The 21,832-nt window shown below is 45.1% G+C and overlaps 1 protein-coding gene and 1 pseudogene across 4 annotated transcripts in view; one reads left to right on the top strand and one right to left on the bottom strand.

The window, feature by feature from the left end:
• Window positions 1–3,217: 3,217 nt before the first annotated feature.
• LOC146397689 (large ribosomal subunit protein uL30 pseudogene) lies at window positions 3,218–3,767 on the bottom strand (annotated as a pseudogene).
• Window positions 3,768–18,281: 14,514 nt separating this feature from the next.
• MUC20 (mucin 20, cell surface associated) overlaps window positions 18,282–21,832 on the top strand; it is a 78,642-nt gene continuing 75,091 nt past the window's right edge. For 3 of the 4 annotated variants that reach the window (XM_084986515.1, XM_084986516.1, XM_005670133.4), the window contains exon 1: window positions 18,282–18,526. In XM_084986515.1, coding sequence (XP_084842641.1) covers window positions 18,427–18,526 — 100 coding nt within the window. In that variant the 5' untranslated portion in view covers window positions 18,282–18,426. 4 annotated transcript variants of the gene reach the window in all.

Below are 21,832 nucleotides of genomic sequence, written 5' to 3'. Positions count from 1 at the left end.
TGTTACAGCAGCCCTATTAAATACATACAGGTACTTTTAGAAGAAAATTAAGTTTTAAGAAATCAGACATAGAGAAAGGTTTCTTTTTTCTTTTTCTTTTTCCTTTGGCTATGCCTGCTGCATATGGAAGTTCCCGGGCAGGGATTGAACCCACACAGTGAGCTGAGCTGTTGCAGAAGATCCTTAATCTGCTGCTCTACAGCACAACTCCCAAGAAAGATTTCTTAAAACAATTCACAAGAAGCACAAAAACAAAAGAAAAGACTAATAAATTTGCCTTAATTTAAAATTTAAAGCTGCTGCACATCAAAAGAAACAAACAGGAAGTCAAGCCATATACAAGGAGAAAGATATTCACATGTATAACCTACAAAGGATTAATAAGTGGAATTTTTAAAAATGCCTACTCTGTAACAAAAAGATAAACATAAGCTTATAAACTCATAAAAACAGAGTCATAAAAATGAGCAAAGTCTACAAATAGGGAATTTGCAGGATAGAAACCTAAATGACCAGTCATCTCAAACTTGATAGTACTCCTGGACATGCAAATTCAGATCAGAATTAGTTATAATGCCACATTAATCATATTGGGGGAAATAAGTGAAAATATCAAGTGTTGGGGAGAAAGTGGAACAACAAAAAATCTTCCTGCACTGCTGGTGGGATGATAACTCGTTATAAGGACCATTAGATCACATTTAGGAACTGAAGATGCCTACAACTTATGACTGAATAATACCATTCCTAGATGTGGGAGGAGAAATATATCAAAATATTTATAACAACATTTTTATATTTATTTTTATAATTATGGAGAGAGAACTGGGACCAATCCAAATATCAACAAAAGACGGAATAAATTTTGCTTAATCAGAATGCAATATTTTTATAATTATAAAATATACATAACATTTACTATTTTAACAATTTTAAGTGTACATTTCATTGGTATGAGGTAATTCACATTGCTGTGCAACCATAACCACTCCCCATCTCCAGAACTTTTTCATCATTCCATATTGAAACCCTATACTTATTAAACAGTAACTTCCTATTACTTCCCCACCCCTAGTCCCTGGTAACCACTGCTCTACTTTTTCTCTATGAACTTGACTATTCTTGGTACCTCGTGTAAGTGTAATCATATAATATTTGTCTTTTTGTGAGTGGATATTTCACTTAGCATAATGTTTTCAAGGTTCACTCATGTTGCAGCATATATCAGAATTTCCATCCTTTTAAAGGCTGAGTAATATTCCAATGTATGCATATACCACATTTTGTTTATCGATTCACTATCAATGTGCATTTGTTATTTTTACCTTTTGACAATTGTGAGTAATACTGCTATGAGTATTGGTATATAAATATGTATTAGAGGCCCTGCTTTCAAATCTTTCAGTGCATACCTAAAAGTGGGATTGCTGGATCATATGGTGATTCCATTTTTAATTTTTGAGGAACCATTATACTGTTTTCCACAGTAGCTGCACTATTTTATGTTCCAATCATAATGAAATATTATATAATAATTAAAATGAATGATGAGAATTAAATACATGGTATGGGAACTCCTAAACATGTATGGGAACTCCTAAACTCCTCTTCTTGGAATATTCTCCCATGCCATGCAGAGTGCCACCTGAATAAATCCTACTCATCTTCTAAATTTTGGCATAGGCAATATACTTCTAGAAAGTCTTTCCACCCCCACCTCCCAGGCCCCCGTTAAGTCCCCCTCCTCTGTCTTGCCCCTTCATAGTTATCATCATGTTAGATTGTAATTGCCAGCTTGTATGTCTCTTTTACTACTACACTGAAGCTCCTTGAAGGCAGAATTGTATCTGTCTTATTCATTGTTGAATCCTCAGAGTTGTCTTAAATAGCATTTTTTAAATAGTATTGTTGAAGCAATTAATCAGTTTTAGGGATATGATAAAGTGAGAGAAAGCATTTATAGTTCTGAGACTCTGAGTCTTTCTTTGTCCTTTGCAGAAACTATTTAGAGGCTGTTAGAAAGGGAGAACTTCCACACATCATAGTGCCTCAGAGTCTCTACGCTGGAAGGGACTTCTATGTCATTGCTTCCAACCTTCCATTCAGGGAGGGCCTTCATCATGGCCTCCTGAGAATATTTCTAGCCTGAGCACTTCCAAAGATTAGCACTACATGGTTATGCTTTCAGTTGCATGTTAACAGAAACCCAAAGTACAAATGAAAACAAATGGAGGTTTATTTCCCTCACATACCAAGAAGCCCCAAGATAGGCTATTGCTTTCTCTGGTTCAGTTGTTCACCTATGCCTTTGGGTTCAGGATTTTTAATCCTCAATATGTTATCTTTTCATCCTGGTGTAATTGGTGCCTCATGACTGTAAATGGCTGCCACGGCTCCAGGCATCACATCTCATTAAAAACAGTAAAAAGGGAGAAGAGGAGTGCCCGCAAGCTCTCCTCTTCCCCTTGTCCCTTTTATAAGAAAGCAAGACTCCAGAAGTTCTCCAGCATATTTCCATCTGTGTTTTATTGACGAGAACTATATCACTGATCACAAAAGGAAAAAGGTAGGGAAAGTAAGATTTAACTTTTCTGGTGTCTATAGCAGAGGGTGATAGGGTGTGGGTAGGAATGGCTATGGAGTCTGTTTTAAGCCCTCATTGTCTCTTGTTTCTTTTTTGTTTGTTTGTTTGCTTTTTTTTTTTTTTTTTTAGGGCTGCACCGGCGACATATGGAAGTTCCTAGGCTAGGATCGAATCGGGGCTATAGCTGCCAGCCCACGCCACAGCCACAGCAACTCGGGATCTGAGCCAAGTCTGTGACCTACACTAAAACTCACAGCAATGCCAGATCCCCAACCCACTGAGTGAGGCCAGGGATCGAACCCGTGTCCTCATGGATACTAGTCAGATTCATTTCTGTTGAGCCATGACTCAAACTCCCATTCATTGTATCTTGTAAAGCAGACTTTCTGCCACATGCAGACATTGAACAGAAACCTCACAGGGCCAAGGGCATAACTGGTACCAGACTGTAATGAAGCATTTTCTAAGTGGCCGGTGGAATGACCTTACTTTTTACCTTTCCCTATAGTAGATATTCCCCTCAAATCTCTGTCCCTCAACCTCCTCCTGTTCTGTCAGCATTCTTTTGTTTTCTGTTGGAAAGTTGTCACCATTTATTAATTGATCAGATTACAAATAATCATGGTAGATACCTTAGTGCATCCTTCTAATAAGGCTGTTGATACGGTCTTCCCTGTTGCCGGCATCTCCACCTTCTGCAAAATGAGTGGTCTCATTGTTCACTTCACCTCGTGGAGAAGACCATTTGAAGGGCCACAGGAAGTTTTTTGCTTCTTTGAAACATTTTCCAATAGTATAGATCACATGAATCAGGTCCTCCTTGCAGATGATGCCATATTTACCTAAAGATTGGGCAATCAATGCATTATGTGTCAGGGCAGTTCGATTCTTACGTTTTGCCGTAAATGCTTTCAGATCAATTCATTTACTGACTTCAGGTTTGGGTACCCCCATGTGACATATGGTTCCACAATTCTCAGCATGTTAATCGAAGCCTCGTTGAGCTTCACACAAGTGCCATTGAAGATCTGACAGAGAAAAAAAAGGCTGCAACACTTTTTGGACTTTTGAACTCACACCATTGATACTTCTGATCCTGATGACAAATGCCAATTTGGGTTCCTTGGGCACATAGAAGTTGCCAGCTTTTCTTGCCATCCTAGCCTTTCAAATCTTCAGTTCTGTACATCTGCCTGTATTCTCTGTGATAGTGCTTATTAGCTTTTTCTTTTTCTTTTTTTTTTTTTTTTTTTTTTTTTTTTTTTTTTTTTAGTCTTTTGTCTTTTTGTCTTTTGTTGTTGTTGTTGCTATTTCTTGGGCCGCTCCCGCGGCATATGGAGGTTCCCAGGCTAGGGGTTGAATCGGAGCTCTAGCCACTGGCCTACGCCAGAGCCACAGCAACGCGGGATCCGAGCCACGTCTGTGACCTACACCACAGCTCACGGCAACGCCGGATCGTTAACCCATTGAGCAAGGGCAGGGACCGAACCCGCAACCTCATGGTTCCTAGTCGGATTCGTTAACCACTGCGCCACGACGGGAACTCCAGCTTTTTCTTGGATAAGATTCCACCTTGCCTTTGAAGGCGCTTGATCTTAAGCTCTGCAAAATTCTTTTGCTTTTTCTTAAGGGTTTCTGGCACAGCAGGAATCTTTTTTTTTCTCTTCTTCGTCCTCCAAGGTTCCAGCTGGGAAGCTGTCAGCATTCTAATAGCCCTGTGATGCCAGCAGTTTATACCGGGAATAGAGCCACCTAGCTGATTTGCCTGGCTGATGGGACCTCCCAGGGGCATCTCTGAATACCTCCACTACACTTGGTTGAAAGAATACTGGAGTGAGTCAGGAGATCAAGATTCTCACTTCAGCTCTTCAGTAGCTGAACTGTGTGAACTGGGTTGCCTTTTGTCTTCCCTGAGCCTCCGTATCCTTATATGTAAAATGGGAAGGTCAGACTTGAAAGATTTCAAAGTCCCTGACAGCGATCATTCTGGTTTCTCTGATTCTGCTCTTCCCAAAGGCCTGGAAACCCCATGAGATGCGAGATTTTTTTTTTTTTTTTTTTTTCCCTCCTGTGTTACCTCTGCCTGGGGAAGCTATTCCAAGCTGCTGGGACACTTGTGCCCCTGTCTTGGTGCCACACCCCTGCCCTTTGCCAGTGACAGCCCAGGTGTCAGCTGGCTCCTCCCTAGGGGTGCAGATACCAAATGAGCTTCCTGGGGTGGGTGGGTATTCAAAGTCCTGGCTGTGATCCCTGAAACGCTGTCTCCGCTCGAAGCCTGGAGCCATGTGGCCGGTTTTCCTCCTCCTGCTGTGGCTGAGCCCTGCGGCCTCAAACCAGGAGACAGGTGAGGACCAGGCTAGCAGGCCAAAGGGACCTGGTCTCTAGTCTCTTTTATTTATTCATTCATTCATTGAGCCATTTTTGGCCCTGGCATGACCCACCTCCTTCTGTTTAGTAATTCATTTATTCAGACATTTAGTAAGCATCTGCCAGTGCTTAAGATGGCTTCTCTGTGTACCCACCTTCATATATGTAAGATGTCCTTGGATGATTCGCTTGGGAAGGTCTGTTTGGGTTGAGGAGCCCAGAGGAATGTCTAGAAGAGGTTCCTGTGGGTAGAGGCACTACCAGGCTCTGGGACGTGCACTGTCGGGGGACAGGAGGGAAGGTGGTGTAAGAAATCCAGATCCAGATTAACAGGCAGACTCACTGGGCAACTTAACCCATTTGGTTTGCTAAAATATTCCTGGAAATGCAGTGGGATGGCGAAAGCTGTATTTACCAGAACTTCTTTTAGGAGAAAACTAGATGTCATTGGTAGGAATATTTTTTGTAGGGGCGGGAGTCTCCAGAGGCAGGCTTGAGTAACAAGAGATGTGTTACTAAATTGGTTTGTGAAAAAAGGTCTTCTGGGGAAGGGCAGGGCTTCAGATTTGCTGAGTGGGTTTGCAAGTTTGGGGCCAGAGCAGCATGGCTGGGAACTGTGGAGGGGAGGAGGCGGCCACCCAGTGCCTCCTCCACACCCTTCCCCAGCAGCGCTCACCCTCCTCTTTGTAAAACTGTCAAAGATGTTTAAAGAGCACTGCTCTGGAAAAGTGTAGACCGTTAGCATTGGGTTCTTCACCCAGCCCTGTTTGGGGCTGTTCCTGGCCCCACAGCTTGCCACTTCCACTAGGCTCTTAGTCAGAAATCATCAGGATGGTCACAGAGGAGCCCCTGAGCTGTGGCCTCCTCCCCAGGAAGCTGTTTCTTGACGGTCACTGCCTCTCTGCCAACCTCATGGCTCTCTCCTCTTACCTGTGGTGCAGCACTTAACCATGCAGTATGGTGACATTCTGGTTACTTGTAGGATAATGATGCTCTGTTCATTGAACTAAGCTCCTGGAAGGTGTTCTTTGGAGGATCCGGTGGAGCAGGGCAGGAGAATGTATGTTCATGATCCACGCTGGTACCCAACTCAGAGTCGCTCAGTAGAATAAAATGAATAAGTGAGTTAGTGAATGGGTGCTTGGTTACCATGGGATGGACTTCCTTTCCCTTATTGTGCTGTCGTTTTTCTGATGGGACCAGTCAGGACTGTTGGGAACTATAAATCTGTCCTGGCCATGAACGTCCTGGAAGCTCAAGTGTGAACCCAAGTTCAATTCAGATCTTTTAAATTCTTCTTCTTTTTTTTTTCTTGCTTCACCCATGGCACATGGAAATTTCTGGGCCAGGGGGATAAAACCCACACCACAGCATAAAGCTAAGCCACAGCAGTGGCAACACCAGATCCTTAACCCACTGCACCACAAGAGAACTCCAATTCAGATATTTTATTATTTTTTTTTTCTTTTGTGGCTGCCCCACACAGCACATGGAGTTCTCTGGCCAGGGATCAAATCTGAGCCACAGTTGTCACCTAAACTGCAGCTGTGGCAATGCTGGATCCTTAACCCACCATGCCAGGACAGGTATCAAACCTGTGTCTCAGCACTCCAAAGATGCCACTGATCTCATTGCACCACAGCAGAAACTCCCAAATCAGATATTTTAAATTAAATTAAATTAAATATAAATTATTTACTACCAGAGCTACAGAGATGCATTTCCTGCCTTCGATGAGCTGATAGGAAGACAGATACACACCTCCAGAAAGAGGACTGCAACAATAATGGAGCTAGAGATTAATGGTATGTTAGAAGTTGAAATCAATAGGTTTTAAGAGTAAGAGACAAAAATTATTCCCAGTAAATTAGTTAATCCCTCCATCCAAGCTGGAGGGTGTAGGAAGTCTTCTCAGAATAGATCAAATCTATTAAAACATTTTTATTATGTAAAATTTGAAACAAACAGGAAAGTAGAGGGAATAGTATAACGAACCCAATGGACCTAGCTTGAAAATTATCAACACTTTGCCCAAATTCTTATCCATCATATTAAAAAAAATATAGCCACAATACCTTATCAGAATGGAAGTAATTAAAATAATTACTACCATTTAATACCTGTGCATATTTCTCCAACTATCAAAAAGGTCTTTTGCAATTGGTTTATTCAATCAGGATCCAAGTAAGGCCCATGCATTATTTAACTATATCATCTCTCTTCCTTCTTTTCATACCATCTATTTGTTGAAGAAACCAGGTCACTTGTCCTATAGACTGTTCTGCATACTGGATTGGTCTGCTGGATACCTGTGGATGTCCCTCTTTCCCCTGAATTTCCTGAAATCTAGTAGTTAAGGTCCCTTTCTTTTGGTAAGAATATTCTGTGAGTGAGGCTGTACTTCCTGTTGTATCATAAAGAAGAGAAACAATGTCCAGTTGACTCACTTCCACTGGTTTGACATTTGATCAGCCAGATGCACCCATTTGTAGGTCCATTATAAAAGTCCCCTTTTGACATTTCTCTAATGACTTTGGCTTCCACTGATGATTATTACCTAGATCCAATTTGTTTTCTTTTGACAGCCTCACTTGCAGCTTATGGAAGTTCCTCAGCCAAGGGTTGAATTGGAGCTGCAGCTTGAGGGCTACACCGCAGCCACAGAAACACCGGATCTGAGCTCACCAGATCTGAAACTCACTAAGCCAGACCAGGGATCGAACCGGCATCCTCATGGGGACTACATCAGGTTCTTAACCCGCTGAGCCACACAGAAATGCCTACATTTTTAATTAGCGGTTACCAAATGGTGGTTTTCTAATTCTGCCATTGTTTCTGCATATGTTAGCTGGAGTCCTTCTATAAAGACTTTTCCCTCATCAACTATTTGGTTTGTATGGGAAGCCTGAAAAAATGGTTCTTCATTTATCATTCTCATAATAATGAGCTAGTTTCTTAGCAACCCTGGAAAGGTTGAATTTAATCATGACCTTGAAGAATAAGAATATTTTCTTCTAGTGGCTGTGGGAGGGAAGGGCCTCGACAAAGAGGAAACGGCTTGACAAAGGCGCAAAAGCAGGAGCATGCTGGGTGCTTAGAGAATGGCAGAGAGTGGTGGAAAGTGCAACCAGAGGCTGTTTGAAGGAAAACCCCAAGCCTGGATGTGGTGGGAAAAGCAGAGGAGAAGTCAGGCTTGCTGGTTCTTCTAGCTCTGTCACCTACTCAAGCATGACCCTATGAGCATAAATCTTCCATTTTTAGATGGAACTCTTCTGACCACAGAAAATTGACCCAGTAGTTACATACATGTATAAAAAGAAGAAGAATTTCAAAAAACCCCAAGCAACTTACATTTAAATCTACAATGTATATGGATATTTCTATTCTATTCTATTCTATTCTATTCTATTCTATTCTATTCTATTCTATCTATTCCAGTCCACTCCATTCCACTGCATTCCATCCTAAACTGTCAAGATAAATGCTGGTCATGACCGATGACTTGATCTCTGACTCACAGATGGGTTACAGCCCTCGTCTGGTTAGTCCCTGGGTCTCTTCTCCAGCTCTAGTCTTTTGATCAATTCCTGGTCTTAGTGAAAACCTGACACTGGACTAGTCACTTGGGAAGGGGGATGATGTAAGAAGGGAACTGAACATTTACAGGAGGCTCCTAAGTAGAACTTGAGGCAGAAGCCAGACCAAACTCATCTTGAAAGGTCGCTTTCACTAGACACCAGACACCTACCTGCCGGCTCCTATTTCCACAACAGGCTGGGTTAGCCACACCTGGCCCCACATCCTCTCAGAGGCCTGCTGCTTGTTGATCTTGTCAACTTTGGAAGGTTTTCAGGCTCATCAATAAACAAAGCCCCAGGCAGGTGCTAACCTAATAGGAGACATTTGCAAAGGTCAAAGGAAAGTAAAAGGAAAACAGTATTGGGAACACCTGGGGCCCCTTCTCACCTGAGCCACAGAGTCACCAGGCAACTTAGACCACGGTCCCCACCTGTCGATGCCTTGTTTTCCTCGTGTCTTAAGGAGGATAAACTCCCTTATTTTGTAGTGGATAATAATGATCAGATAATAACTGAGTTGAGCTCTTGGGGAAATGGTAGGGATTGGGGTTGGGGAAACAGTTTTGGGAATGGGAATCTGGGAGACCTTCCTCTAACTCTGTGGGATTTTCCTCTGTCCCTAATCACACCTCTTCTGTTGTTTTCTCTATTGCCTCTCTGTCTTCCTTGCTATCACTCCCCTGTCACCCTCTTCTTTTTTCTCTCTTCTTGCTCACTCTTCTCTCTGTTTCTCTTTAATAATGACTTTATGAGATACAATTCACATAACGTAAAAGTCATTCTTTTAAAATACATAATCCAATGGTTTTTAGTGTATCCATTGAGTTGTGCAACCAACACTATTACCCAAGTTTAGGGTGTTTCGTTACCTCCGAAAGAAACGTGTACCCATTAACGGTCATCTTCTCATTTCTCACACCTCCCACCCTGGCAACCATTACTCTACTTTCTGTCTCTAAGGGTTTAACTATTCTAGACATTCCACATAAATATCATCATACAATATGTGGCCTTTTGTGGTTGACTTCTTTCATTTAGCATATTTTCAAGGTTTGTCCATGTTGTAGCATGCATCAGTACTTCATTTTTATGGCTGAATAATATTCCATTATGTAGAAATACCACATTTTGTTTTATATACTCATAGATATTTGAATTATTTCCACTTTTTGGCTATGCTGCTATGAACATTTGTGTACAGGTTTTTTGTTTGTTTGTTTAGGGCTACACCCATGTCGTATGGAAGTTCCTAGGCTAGGGGTCGAATTGGAGCTGCAGCTCCTGGCCACAGCCACAGCAACACGGTATCCGAGCCGAATATGCAACCTACACCACAGCTCACAGCAATGCCGGATCCTTAATGCACTAAGTGAGGCCAGGGATTGAACCTAGGGGTTCAGTCTTCATGGATACTAGTAGAATTTGTTTCCACTGCACCACAATGGCAACTCCTATGTGTAGTGGTTTGTTTTGTTTTGTTTTTGTCTTTTTTAGGGCCACACCCGAGGCATATGGAGGTTCCCAGGCTAGGGGTCAAATTGGAGCTATAGCCACCAGCCTACACCACAGCTACGGCAGTGCCAGATCCTTAATCCACTGAGCCAGGCCAGGGATCAAACCTGGTCCTCATGAATGCTAGTCAGATTCGTTTCCACTGAGCCACGACGGGAACTCCATATGTACAGGTTTTTATGTGAACATATATTTTCAGTTCTTATAAGTATATACCCAGAAGTGGATTTGCTGGGTCATATGGTAACTACATTTAACATCCTGAGGAACTGCCAATCTGTTTTTCAAAGTGGCTGCACCATTTTACAATTCCACTAGTAATGTATGGGGTACCAATTTCTGCACATCCTTACCAACACTTGTTGTTCTCTGCCTTTTTCATTTTAGTCATCCTAGTAGGTGGGAAGTGGTAACTCTTTGTGGTTTCGATTTGCATTTTCCTGATGATTTGTGATGTTGAAAGCCTTTCATGTGCTCATTGCCCATTTGTGTATCTTCAGATATATCCTGGGCTCTTTTTAAAATTAGGTTATTTGTCTTTTGTTGTTGTTGTTGAGTTTGTGAGAGTTCTTTGCATATTCCGAATAAAATTATCTTATCATATATATGACTTGGAGATGTTTTCCCATCCTATTGGTTGTATTTTCCCTTTCTTGATAGTATCCCTAAAAGCACAAAACTTCTAAATTATCAGCAAGTGTACTTCATCTAATCTTTCTTTTGTCACTTGTTCTTTTTTTTTTTTTTTTTTTTTTTTTTTCGTCTTTTGTCTTTTTAGGGCTGTGCCCGTGGCATGTGGAATTTCCCAGGCTAGGGGTCTAATCAAAGCTACAGCTGCCAGCCTACACCAGAGCCACAGCAACGCCAGATCCAAGCCACGTCTTCGACCTACACCCCATAGTTCATGGCAACACCGGATAATTAACCCACTGAGCAAGGCCAGGAATCAAACCCTCGACCTCATGGTTCCCAGTCGGATTCATTTCCATTGCGCCACGATGGGAACTCCTCACTTGATGTCATATCTAAGAAACTTCTGTTTAATCCAAGGTCATGGTAATTTACAGAGCTTTATAGTTTTAACGCTTACATTTAGATCTGTGATCTATTTTGAGTTAATTTTAGTATAGGGTATGAGATAGAGGTCCAAATTCATTCTTTTGCCTATGGATACCTAGTTGTCCTAGCACCATTTGCTAAATGTCTCTTTCTCTCTCGTTTTTGTCTTTTTAGGGATCTTTAACCCACTGAGCGAGGCTAGGGATCAAGACTGCATCCTCATGGATACTTGTCAGATTGTCAGATTCGTTTCCACTGAGCCATGATGGGAACTCCTAAATCTCTCTATTTTTAATGTCCCTTTTTCTCCAGGTAGCTGCTCCCAACCCCAACCCCTCTGCTGCCTTGAAATGGACCACCACTGCAAGAGAGGAAGCTGCTACTGTGATGAATTCTGCCACGTGGTACCAGACTGCTGCCCAGACCACCATGACGTCTGCAACTCTAGGGATTCACATGCAGGCTCCTTTCTACCCCCAACAGAGCTGGACACTATGAATGACAGAGGCAAGTCCCTTGCATGTACTTCAGGCCAAAGCCAGGGTGTGGACTGGATGTCTCCCAAAGTCCCTGACAATCCTGAGATCCTGGCATTCAGTCCATTTCCCCACTGCTTCTCGACACCTGCTGCTCCCCTCTGAGCCACTTTTCCAGGTCCCACAAGGAGAGATTAAGCTATTGGAGGCTGGGGAATTGGGTAGGGAATATGGTGGCTGGGTTCTACCCAACTGTCCCTGCCTGTCTTGCAGTTTAAATTCCTCTTGACCTGTCCCATGTAGACTTCTGAGGACAGACAGGAGTCTGCACAGAGATGCTGGGGCAGCAGCAGGGGGTGGGAGGCAGAGACAAGGACAGGAGTTTTCACCCTGTGTTTCTCAGCTCCTTGGGCCACCAGCCTGATGCTGCAGGTGGTGCTGAGGATGGAGAACCCACCAAGCCCTGCCAGAAACAATCTAGGCTGGATGCAGAGCATGGTGAGTACCCTGGAGATGTTCCTAGAAGGGACTGGCAACCTGTTTCTGCCTCCCTGGCCTCCAGGCTCCAAACTCCAGGAGCAGTTACCAAAGGTGGCAAAGAGCCTGAGCTGGGAGGAGCACCACTTTAGCCATGATTTTAGGGTAGAAGCCAGGGTTCCTGCCCATGGGCACCTGCACTGAGTTCATGTACTTCTCATGTATCATGAAATATTGTTCGTCTTTTGGCCTTTTTCAACCATTTAAACATGTAAAAAGCATTCTTTTTTTTTTTTTTTTTTTGGCTGTACCCATGGCATGTGGAAGTTCCTGGGCTAGGGATGAAACCTGTGCCACAGCAGTGACAATGCCAGATCCTTAACCCACTGAGCCACAAGGGAACTCATAAACATATAAACAATTCCCTTTTTTTTTTTTTTTTTGGTCTTTTGTCTTTTTTTTGGGCCATACCTACAGCATATGGAGGTTCCCAGTCTAGGGGTGGAATTGGAGCTACAGCTGCCGGCCTACACCACAGCCACAGCAATGTGGGATCTGAGCCGTGTCTGTGACCTATACCACAGATCATAGCAACGCCAGATCCTTAACCCACTGAGCAAGGCCAGGGATTGAACCCACATCCTCATGGATACTAGTTGGGTTTGTTAACCACTGAGCCACAACAGGAACTCCATAAAAAGCATTCTTAATTTGTGATCTGTGAAATCACAGCCTCAGCCTTCTGAGGCTTTCTAAGCCTCAGCTTCCTCATTTGTGCCCTAGAGCTTGCCTTGTAGGGCTGTTGTGGAAGAGCTTGGTTCTTGGTAGATGTACAATGAGAGAGAGCTGGTATTTGGGGAAAAGTAAATAAGCTAGAGAGGGAACGGGCCTTCGCTTACTGCTCACCTAGGTCCAGCAGCTTTTCCAAACCAGCCTCCTGGCAATGCCCCTCTCCATTTCAGTGAAGGGACTCCTGAAGAGAGCCTGACACCTCCCTGGAGCTCCTTCCTACCTGGTGCCAGCAGGGCCGCTGGAGCAGAGCTCAGCCTTCCCTCCTGGGCCTCCTGGGGCCGTGATCACTGCGCCCCGTGGTGCTTGTCCCTCAGCTCTGCCACCCTGTGTGCTTCCCCATTGGCTCAACCAGAGGAAAACAGGAAGCTACAGTTGTCTTAAACATGTTTAAGTGCATATAGAATCAGCCATACAAATTATAAAACAGAACTTTGGCTTATGGTATTTATTGTTTTGTGATGATTACAGCCAGTATAGCAAACATTTCTTGAAATTAGAAAGTAAGAACCTAGTGCCCCTGCACCGCAGTAATCCTTTGCTTTTCTCCTCAGTATTCCTTCCTGGGCTCCGTAGTACTGCCTGTAAGTCCCAAAATAGCCTGGCCTGAGCCCTCTCTCTCTTGTCTGCCCCCTTCTCTTCCCACAGTGACCGTCCTCTGGTGGGCTGGGCGTGGCCTTCCTGGAGTCTCATGTGCAGGATTGCAAAACACTAGAAAAGTGATGCTAGGGGCTCTGGGGTCTGCTGAGCCCAACCTTCCCTCCCAAACCTGCTCTTCCTCCTGTTCTGTGCACGGCTCCGTGTCCTTCAGCCTCCTGGGCTCCAGACCTCAATGTCATCTTTTACTTCTCTCTGCTTCTGGTCTTCTTCTGCAAGGTGCCAAGCCTTTCTAATGCTACTTTACAACACAGTTCGTGTCTGCCCCCTTTACATCTCACTGCCCAAATCCTAGGTCATAGTCTCTCACTGGTCCTCTTGCCCTAACTGGTCTCAGCCCACATTGTACTGCATTGCACTGCCCAAAGCAGAGCTCTGGTGTTGCCAGTTCCCCTTACAGAAACTACCGCTGGCTTCCTGTTGTCTCCAGAATAAGGTTAACCTCCCATGGATGGCATGCAAAGTCCTCCACCACACGGCCCTAGGCACATTTCTGGCCTTACCTGCTTCCCTAATCCTATGTGTCCAACTGAGTGGACAAGCCTTGCTCTAGGCCTTTGCTAATCTGACCACTGGTTTCTAGTAAAAGATAATAGCATTGGATGCCCTGTCAGCACAGAGTCCAATCATTGGCTATGGATTGTTTTACCTTAGTTTCTCTGAAAGAAGAGCCCGAAAAATTTATTTCGAAACATAATCCCAAGGGAAAGGGGAAGTGGTGCAGGGGAGAAGGGAGAGCCGGTACAAAGAGGTATTATCCAGTTGGCTCCTGCTATGGCCAAATGGTTGATCGCTCCTTGGGACCTTCCAAGCAGCCTTGTTTCTCTGAGACCCTGCTATCCCAGGGATGAATCTATGTCCATGGGCTCTCGTTCCCCATGGCTTAAGAGTTGCTCTATATGGGCTAATTCTCCTAGTTCTTTGTTGCCCTATGTAAGGGCTGAGCAGCTCCCAGAAGCATCCCAAGCCTTGGCATCAAGGAAATGCTGGGACAGAGGCCTGATAGCACGTGGCAAGGCCCTGCCTGGTTGCTCCTTGGAAGCTAGTCACTGCAGCAGTGGCTGAAATAGGAAGCAGGGCCAAGAGGACTTGAAATGGTACACAAAAAAATTTTTTCCTCCCAACTTACACAGAACCACTTTGCTGTAGCCTGTGGACCTAAGCCATAGCTCAGTGGCCTAGCAGATCTGCAACCTTATATTGCAGGGACATTTTTACTAAGTTAACTCTTTTATCAGACCCTTAGTATGCCAGTGCTTAGGCTTTACTGGACACCTTTGTCTTGAGTCAGATTTACCCCCACAATATGCACTGGTTTATTTTGGGGGAGGGGATTCTAAGTACCCTTGACCAGAAAGCTAGACCAAAATGACACCGATGATAGTTCCATCTTTCCTCTGTTCAGGTTGAAAATTCTATAGTTTTCTTGACTTCTCTCTTCTTTGGACAGTGCACATCAATCTGACAGGAAATCATGTTGGCTCTACTTTCAAAATATATCCAGAGGGAGTTCCCATTGTGGCTTAGTGGTAACAAACCCAGCTAGTATCCATGAGGACACAGGTTTAACCCCTGGCCTCACTCAGTGGGTTAAGGATCTGGCATTGCCATGAGCTGTGGTGTAGACTGCAGATGCAGCTCAGATCTGGCATTGCTGTGGCTGTGGTATAGGCTGGCAGCTGCAGCTCCAATTTGACCCCTAGCCTGGGAACCTCTATGTGCCATAGGTGCGGCCCTAAAAAAAGATAAAAAGAAAGAAAAGAAAAAACTGCCTGACAGCACGTGGCAAGGCCCTGTGTGTGTGTGTGTGTGTGTGTGTGTGTGTGTGTATCTATCTCCAGAATGTGACCAACTCCCACTACCTACTCTGGACCACTGTGGTCAGAGCCACCCTCATCTCTTTCCTGGATTAGGGCAAAAGCCTTCTAACTTCCAGTGTCTATCCCAGTTTCTATTCCTGCACACAGCGGGACCATTCCAGAGTGGTCCTTCTAAAAGCTAAGGCGATCCCATCACTCCTCTATGCAGAACGGCCCCAGGGGTGGCTCCCAACTCACTCAGAGCACCAGCCCCTAAGACCAGCCAGGCCCTTTGTCATCTACCCCTGCATCACCCTGTTCCTCTGCTCCCCACCTCTGCCCTTTCACGTGGCTCCACCAGATGGGCTCTTTGATGCTTCGTGAACTTGCTCCTGCCTGAGGCCTCTGGATCTTTCTCTAGCAATTCCACTATCTGGAGTATTCTTCCCTATGTAGCCACTTGGCTGACTTTCTCTCCAACTTGGGATCTTTGCTTAAAAGCTGTGGTGCCATTTAATACTGAAATCTGCCCCTCACCTCCCTATATGGCACCAGGTCTTCTTACCTGTCTTTTTTTTTTTTTTGCTTTCTTCCAAACAATTCATCCCTATGTAATTCACTTATTTATCATGTTTATTGTTTGCTATCTCTCTTCACTAGGAAGTTAGGGATCTGTTTTAATCAGTGATGTTCCCCAAGTGCCTAGCACAGTGTCTGGCATTTAGTAGGTGCTCCGTATATGCTAACTTAATAAACCTAGCATCCTGGTTCATTCAGGGTAAGAGCTGAGTTTGGCTGAACAAAATGTCCAGAACTTTCTGGATAAGACTATTCTAGCCCAGGGCCAGCTGTTATGTGTCCAAGCTTGGACATCCCCCCAGATACAGAGGAAAATGGACCAGACAAAATTCAGCAAAACCCAGGAACGCATTCATCTGGGTTTCCTTTCTAGCAAGGTTCCTGGTTAGATTCCATCATAGGCTACTGGGCTAGAGCTGAATTGTTGATCACTTTGATGATGAAAAGAAAGAGGAAATGGAGAGGGGAAGTCCATGGTGGGGGTGAAAAAGGCACCTGGAGTACCTTAGTCTGTAGATAAAGCCACTGGCTGCTGGAATGAGGAAGTCCCTCTCCTGCTGGGGTGGGGCAGCCCTGTGGGCCAGGAGGGGAGGGAGGTAGGAGAAAGGAGCAGCATTCTTGCTAGATTTCTCTGTCTTCTCAAGGGCGAAGCCTCACACTAAATCACTCATTATTAGATCGAGTCAACAGAATTGAGGTCATAGCTGTGGCCCTGGGACCTCCTCTCCCCACCTATCTCCTGCCCAAGGGGAAACCCATTCTCCCATTTTATAAAATGAAGGACTGAGGTTGAATGGGAGGGTGGAAAGGCTTACCCTGGCAGGAGTACTCTACAGATTAAGAGTGGTTGGAACTGGGGTCCCAGATCCCTGACCTTAAGTGCTGGGTTGTGTCCCAGATGGACCTCTCTTCTCACAGAGTCTTCCCACTCCACCACTCCCATGCCCTGGGATGACTCCCTTTATCCCAACACAGGGTGAAGTTCGAAAAGAGAGTGTCTCTCACCAAATGCAGAACCTCAGACTTTATAGCCAAGAAGACCTCAGAGATCTTATTGACAGAGGCTCAGGGAAGGCAAATAACTTGTCCAAGATTATAGCTCCTGGGCCACCATTAAGGAAGGAGCTGGAAACAGAACCTAGATTTTCTGATTCCACTTTAAAATTCCTTCTAGGCATGAGACTTTGTGGTTTCTTGATGCTGGTCCAGCAAACTTTCCTCTACTCTAGAGCTGTTTTTATCATAAAACTCTTGCCCTGAAATCCCCAAGCTACCTTGTCTGGCTACTGGGTGTGGCCATAACAGCCTATGTTCTCGGCTCTTTGAGGGGATAAGATTCTTCACGAGGGCATTTGGAAATATATTCTCCAGCCTCATTCTCCTTCCTGTGGTCAAATCCCCAAGCTTCCCTAGGTCATCACCCTTAATGTCCCTCTTCCCAGGCCCTGGAACTCAGACCAGCACCCTATCCTTTCCCTGCTCCCAGCTAGTGCCATCCCTACCCTGCTCCTCCAATCTGGTCCGGGATGTGGTCCTGGCTCTGACTGGAATGTGGGATCACAGGCTGTCAGACAGAAGGATTTTAGGGATCAGGGTCCTGCCCTACCCTGGAGAGCTATCTCCTGCAGACCTCAGGGGGCTGTTCCTTCTCTCTATTGCTTTAGGATCAGAGTCAGTATTAGGACTTCTCATTTACTGAGCACCTAAAATGTATATGTTTTCAGAGTTCTCGTCATGGCTCAGTGGTTAATGAATCCGACTAGGAACCATGAAGTTGTGGGTTCAATCCCTGGCCTTGCTCAGTGGGTTAAGGATCCGGCGTTGTCACGAGCTGTGGTGTAGGTCGCAGACGTGGCTCGGATCTGGTGTTGCTGTGGCTCTGGCGTAGGCCGGTGGCTATAGCTCCGATTGGACCCCTAGCCTGGGAACCTCCATATGCTGCAGGTGTGGCGCTGGAAAAAGACCAAAACAAACAAACAAACAAAAAGTATATGTTTTCAATGAGTACCAAGTATGTAGCAGGCATTGTGTTAGAGCCTTAGTATCTCATGTAATCCTCACAAAACAACCCAGTGAGATACGGATTTTATAGATCAGGAGGTTGAAGTTCAGAAAATCCTTTAATTTGCCCTACATTGTAGAGCTAAAAAGTCTAGGATTAGGAATAAAACCAAGGTCTCTCTAACTAAAATCCCAAGACCCCTGCACAAGGGGACAGGATAGGGAGGAAGGGTTACGGGAAGGGGAAAATGTGTGTGAAAAACCATCTTCCATGACCTCCTGGACTGTAGGACCCAGGAAGTAGGTATTATTATGGAAATGATTCCCTATCTTCAAATCACACTGCAGAGAGGAGAGGTCGTTGGGCAAGGGGGGCACTGCTGAGCTCACCAAGCCTTGACGCACAACCTGCCAGCTCTCAGCCCGGTGAGCACCCGGCTGCATTCTGGAAACTACCCAGTTACACCTAGGCAGGTCTGCCCCTCCTCCCCGGGGTTGAGGAAGCAGGAAAAGGTAGCAGTGAGAGGCAGTGGGCAGATCTGCTGGCAATGGTGGCCGGAGCCTCAGATAAGATGGGCTGTCTCTGGGGCCTGGCTCTGCCCCTTTTCTTTTTCTGCTGGAAGGCTGGGGTCCCTGGGAGCTTTGCAGGTAAGAGGGCAGGAGGGTGCCAATGGCCTTCTCTCCTGACAGGGTTCTGGGTGGGAGTTTCTGTACTGCAGCCCTTTGTGGCTGAGGGAGCTCTCTTGGGTTAATGATAATCAACCATAAAGCTATCTGTGAAGTATTACTATAGTTGATAAAGGCTGCACAAATGGCAATGGGTCAGCTTAAGCGTGTGTGTATGATGCTGAAGTCCATGTACCGTCAGGTAATGTCATTGTGAGGTTGCTGAGGGTTTGTCTTTCTCCAGTGCGGGTGTGAGTATGTGGGGTGGAGAGGGTGGGGGGGCCAGGGAGATGCAAGCCGAAGAATGTGGCTTGACAAGATTCTTTCTCCTCCTCCAAGTTTATTTTCTAGTATGGGTTTCCTCTAAAAAATCACTTTTGTGTAAAGTGTCTGACCATCACAAACTGCTTATAGAGGGTAGATTCAGAGAGAGAAGGGGCTTTTATGAAAGAAGAGACTGAACATTGATCTGTAACAGGAACTGTGCCAAGCTTGTTACCTGCATTATCTTTTTTAAAAATGGATTTCAGGGAGTTCCCGTCGTGGCGCAGTGGTTAACGAATCCGACTAGGAACCATGAGGTTGCGGGTTCGATCCCTGGCCTTGCTCAGTGGGTTAACGATCCGGCGTTGCCGTGAGCTGTGGTGTAGGTTGCAGACGCGGCTTGGATCCCGCGTTGCTGTGGCTCTGGCGTAGGCTGGCAGCTACAGCTCCGATTAGACCCCAAGCCTGGGAACTTCCATATGCCGCAGGAGCGGCCCAAGAAATGGCAAAAAGACAAAAATAAATAAATAAATAAATAAATAAAATGGGAACACAGAAGTAACTTAAAAAAAAAATGGATTTCATTTTTTTTAGAGCAGTTTTAGGTTCACAGCAAAATTGAGCAGAAAGTACAGAGATTCCTATTTACCCCCTGTCCACTCACAGCCTCCTCCACTATCAACATCTGTCACCAGAGAGGTACTGTTTTACAATCGAGGAATCTACAGTAACACATCATTATCATGCCTAATTATTTTGTCTTTTTTTTTTTTTAGAGCTGCTCCTGCAGTATATGGAGGTTCCCAGGCTAGGGGTCAAATCAGAGCTGTAGCCACTGGCCTACGCCATAGCCACAGCAACCCAGATCTGAGCTGTATCTGCAACCTACACCACAGCTCCTGGCAATGCCGGATGCTTAACCCACTGAACCAGGCCAGGAATCGAAACTGTGTCCTCATGGATGCTAGTCAGATTTGTTTTCACTGAGCCACGATAGGAACTCCTAATCATTTTTTCTAGAGACTCTTTTTTTAGAGCAATTTTAGTTTCATAGTACAATTGCGAAGAAGGTACAAAGATTTCCCATATGCTCCCATCACTATATTTTTATCCTCACAATAATCCTGTGAGATTCAGTTTTCATTCTTACTCTCCTCCCCCCACCCCTCCCCACCAGCCTTCAAAGTCGGGAGACTGAGGCTTGTAACTGGGATTAAGTAACTTGTCTGTAGAGCAGGATTTTATTCCACACATGCCTAACTACTGGAAAACACTGCCTCCTGCGTGCACTCATGATCTACCAGCACTTTTGACATTAAATTTAATGTAGTATTCACAACCCTATGAAATAGGTATCCCTGGCTCCATTTTACAGATGAGAAAATGCAGCCTTGGAGCTGGGAGACTTGTCTAGGTCACAAGGTTGGCAAGCAGCAGAGCAAACAGCAGAGAGGGGACTTGAATTCGGGGTCCAGAGTCCATATGATTTCCTCTCTACCAGTTTGACTGGAGGAGTAGGTCAGGAGAGCTGCAACATTCTAGAGCTGAAAGGGACCAGGGTGGGCTTTGCTTGTGGTTTGAGAAGATGCCTGGAAGGTAAGACTGTTAGGTGGGGTTTTTTGAGAGTCCCAGAGATGAAGAGGCTATGGGTTTGGGAGGCATGAGGAGGTTTCATAGCAAGATGACAACACGGGGCACCCAAGAAAGGAAGACAGTGTGTCAGGGGAGCTCAGTGGTCAGATCCCACAGTTTGGGCTTCAGGCTGTGTGGGCCTCCTCCTGTGGGGACTGAGGAGGCTCAGAGAAATATTTTGGGCTTTGAAGTGGGGAAAAGCAAGTATATTCCTGTAAAAGCGTGATTTGCATGGGCAAGTGGACTGCACTGAACAGGTAATGAGAGCAAATGCCACGACTCATCTTATTTGCCTGTGGGTACCCAGTGTTAAAGTAGGTTGTGTGGGTTGTGTGCTCTCAAGTGACTCCCAGGCAGGACATGGTCAGCCAGGGGTGCTTCATAACCCGCTGCGTGCTTTGCAACTTCACAGCTTCCCCATCCTCCTTTTACTCTGGTCCTCACCACCATGGCAAGGCCAGTATTGTGACCCTCTTTCACTGGGGAGGAAATGGAGCCTTGGGGAGGTCCAGTGACTGGCCTTGCTGGTAGGAAGCAGAGTCAAGATTTGAACCAGCAAGTCATGGAACTCCAGAGCTGGTAGGCAACAGACTTGGAGCTGGATGCCACTCTCCTGCTTTCTGGCCAGTGCTTCTTCATCATCCAGTGGGAGACACAGGAGGACCAACTGAGAACCTTTCTTGACACCCTGGGTAGAGGTGACCAAATGGTCCTGGCCCTCCTATGTGTCCTTGGGTACTCTGGGGTACTTTGGGGCCCCTAGATCTGAAGAAAGCCCATCTTAAACCATCAGAACTCTGAAAAGAAGAGCTTAGATTCTGTTCTTTTCCTTCCAAGAGTAGGGTTACTAGATTAAAAAAAAGGCTATCCATTTAAATTTGAATTTCAGGTAATGTGGCTTTAAAAATATAAGTACGCCTCAAATATTACTTGAGAAAAACACTTACTAAAAATTATCATTTAAACAATCACTCAATTATTGCCATCATTATCATTATTGTCGTTACAATCATCCCTTGTTTATCTGAAATTCAAATTCAACTAGTATCCATGAGGATGCAGGTTAGATCCCTGGCCTCACTCGGTGGGTTGAAGATCCAGCATTGCCATGAGCTATGGTGTAAGCCGCAGACATGGCTTAGATCCCTCGTTGCTGTGGCTGTGGCTGTGGTGTAGGCTGGCAGCTGTAACTCTGATTTGAACCCTAGCCCGGGGTTCAAATGCCGTGGGTTTGGCCCTAAAAAGAACAACAACAACAAAAAAAATTTAACTGGGCATCTTGTATTTTTATTTGCTAAATCTGGCAACCCTCCCAGGGGGGACCTTGGCCCACTTACAGAGAGAGCTCCTTCCCCTGGGTAGACAGGAGAGGCACTCTTGTCAGTTCATAAA

The sequence above is a fragment of the Sus scrofa genome, chromosome 13 (genome assembly GCF_054392235.1).
Source record: "Sus scrofa isolate SSC_HxYL_T2T_F1_AM1 chromosome 13, Sscrofa_HxYL_maternal_Yorkshire_Landrace_v2.0, whole genome shotgun sequence".
In the NCBI taxonomy this organism is placed as follows: domain Eukaryota; kingdom Metazoa; phylum Chordata; class Mammalia; order Artiodactyla; family Suidae; genus Sus; species Sus scrofa.
The sequence above is the reverse complement of the archived record's forward strand: the minus strand, read 5'-3'. Positions and strand labels throughout refer to the sequence as shown.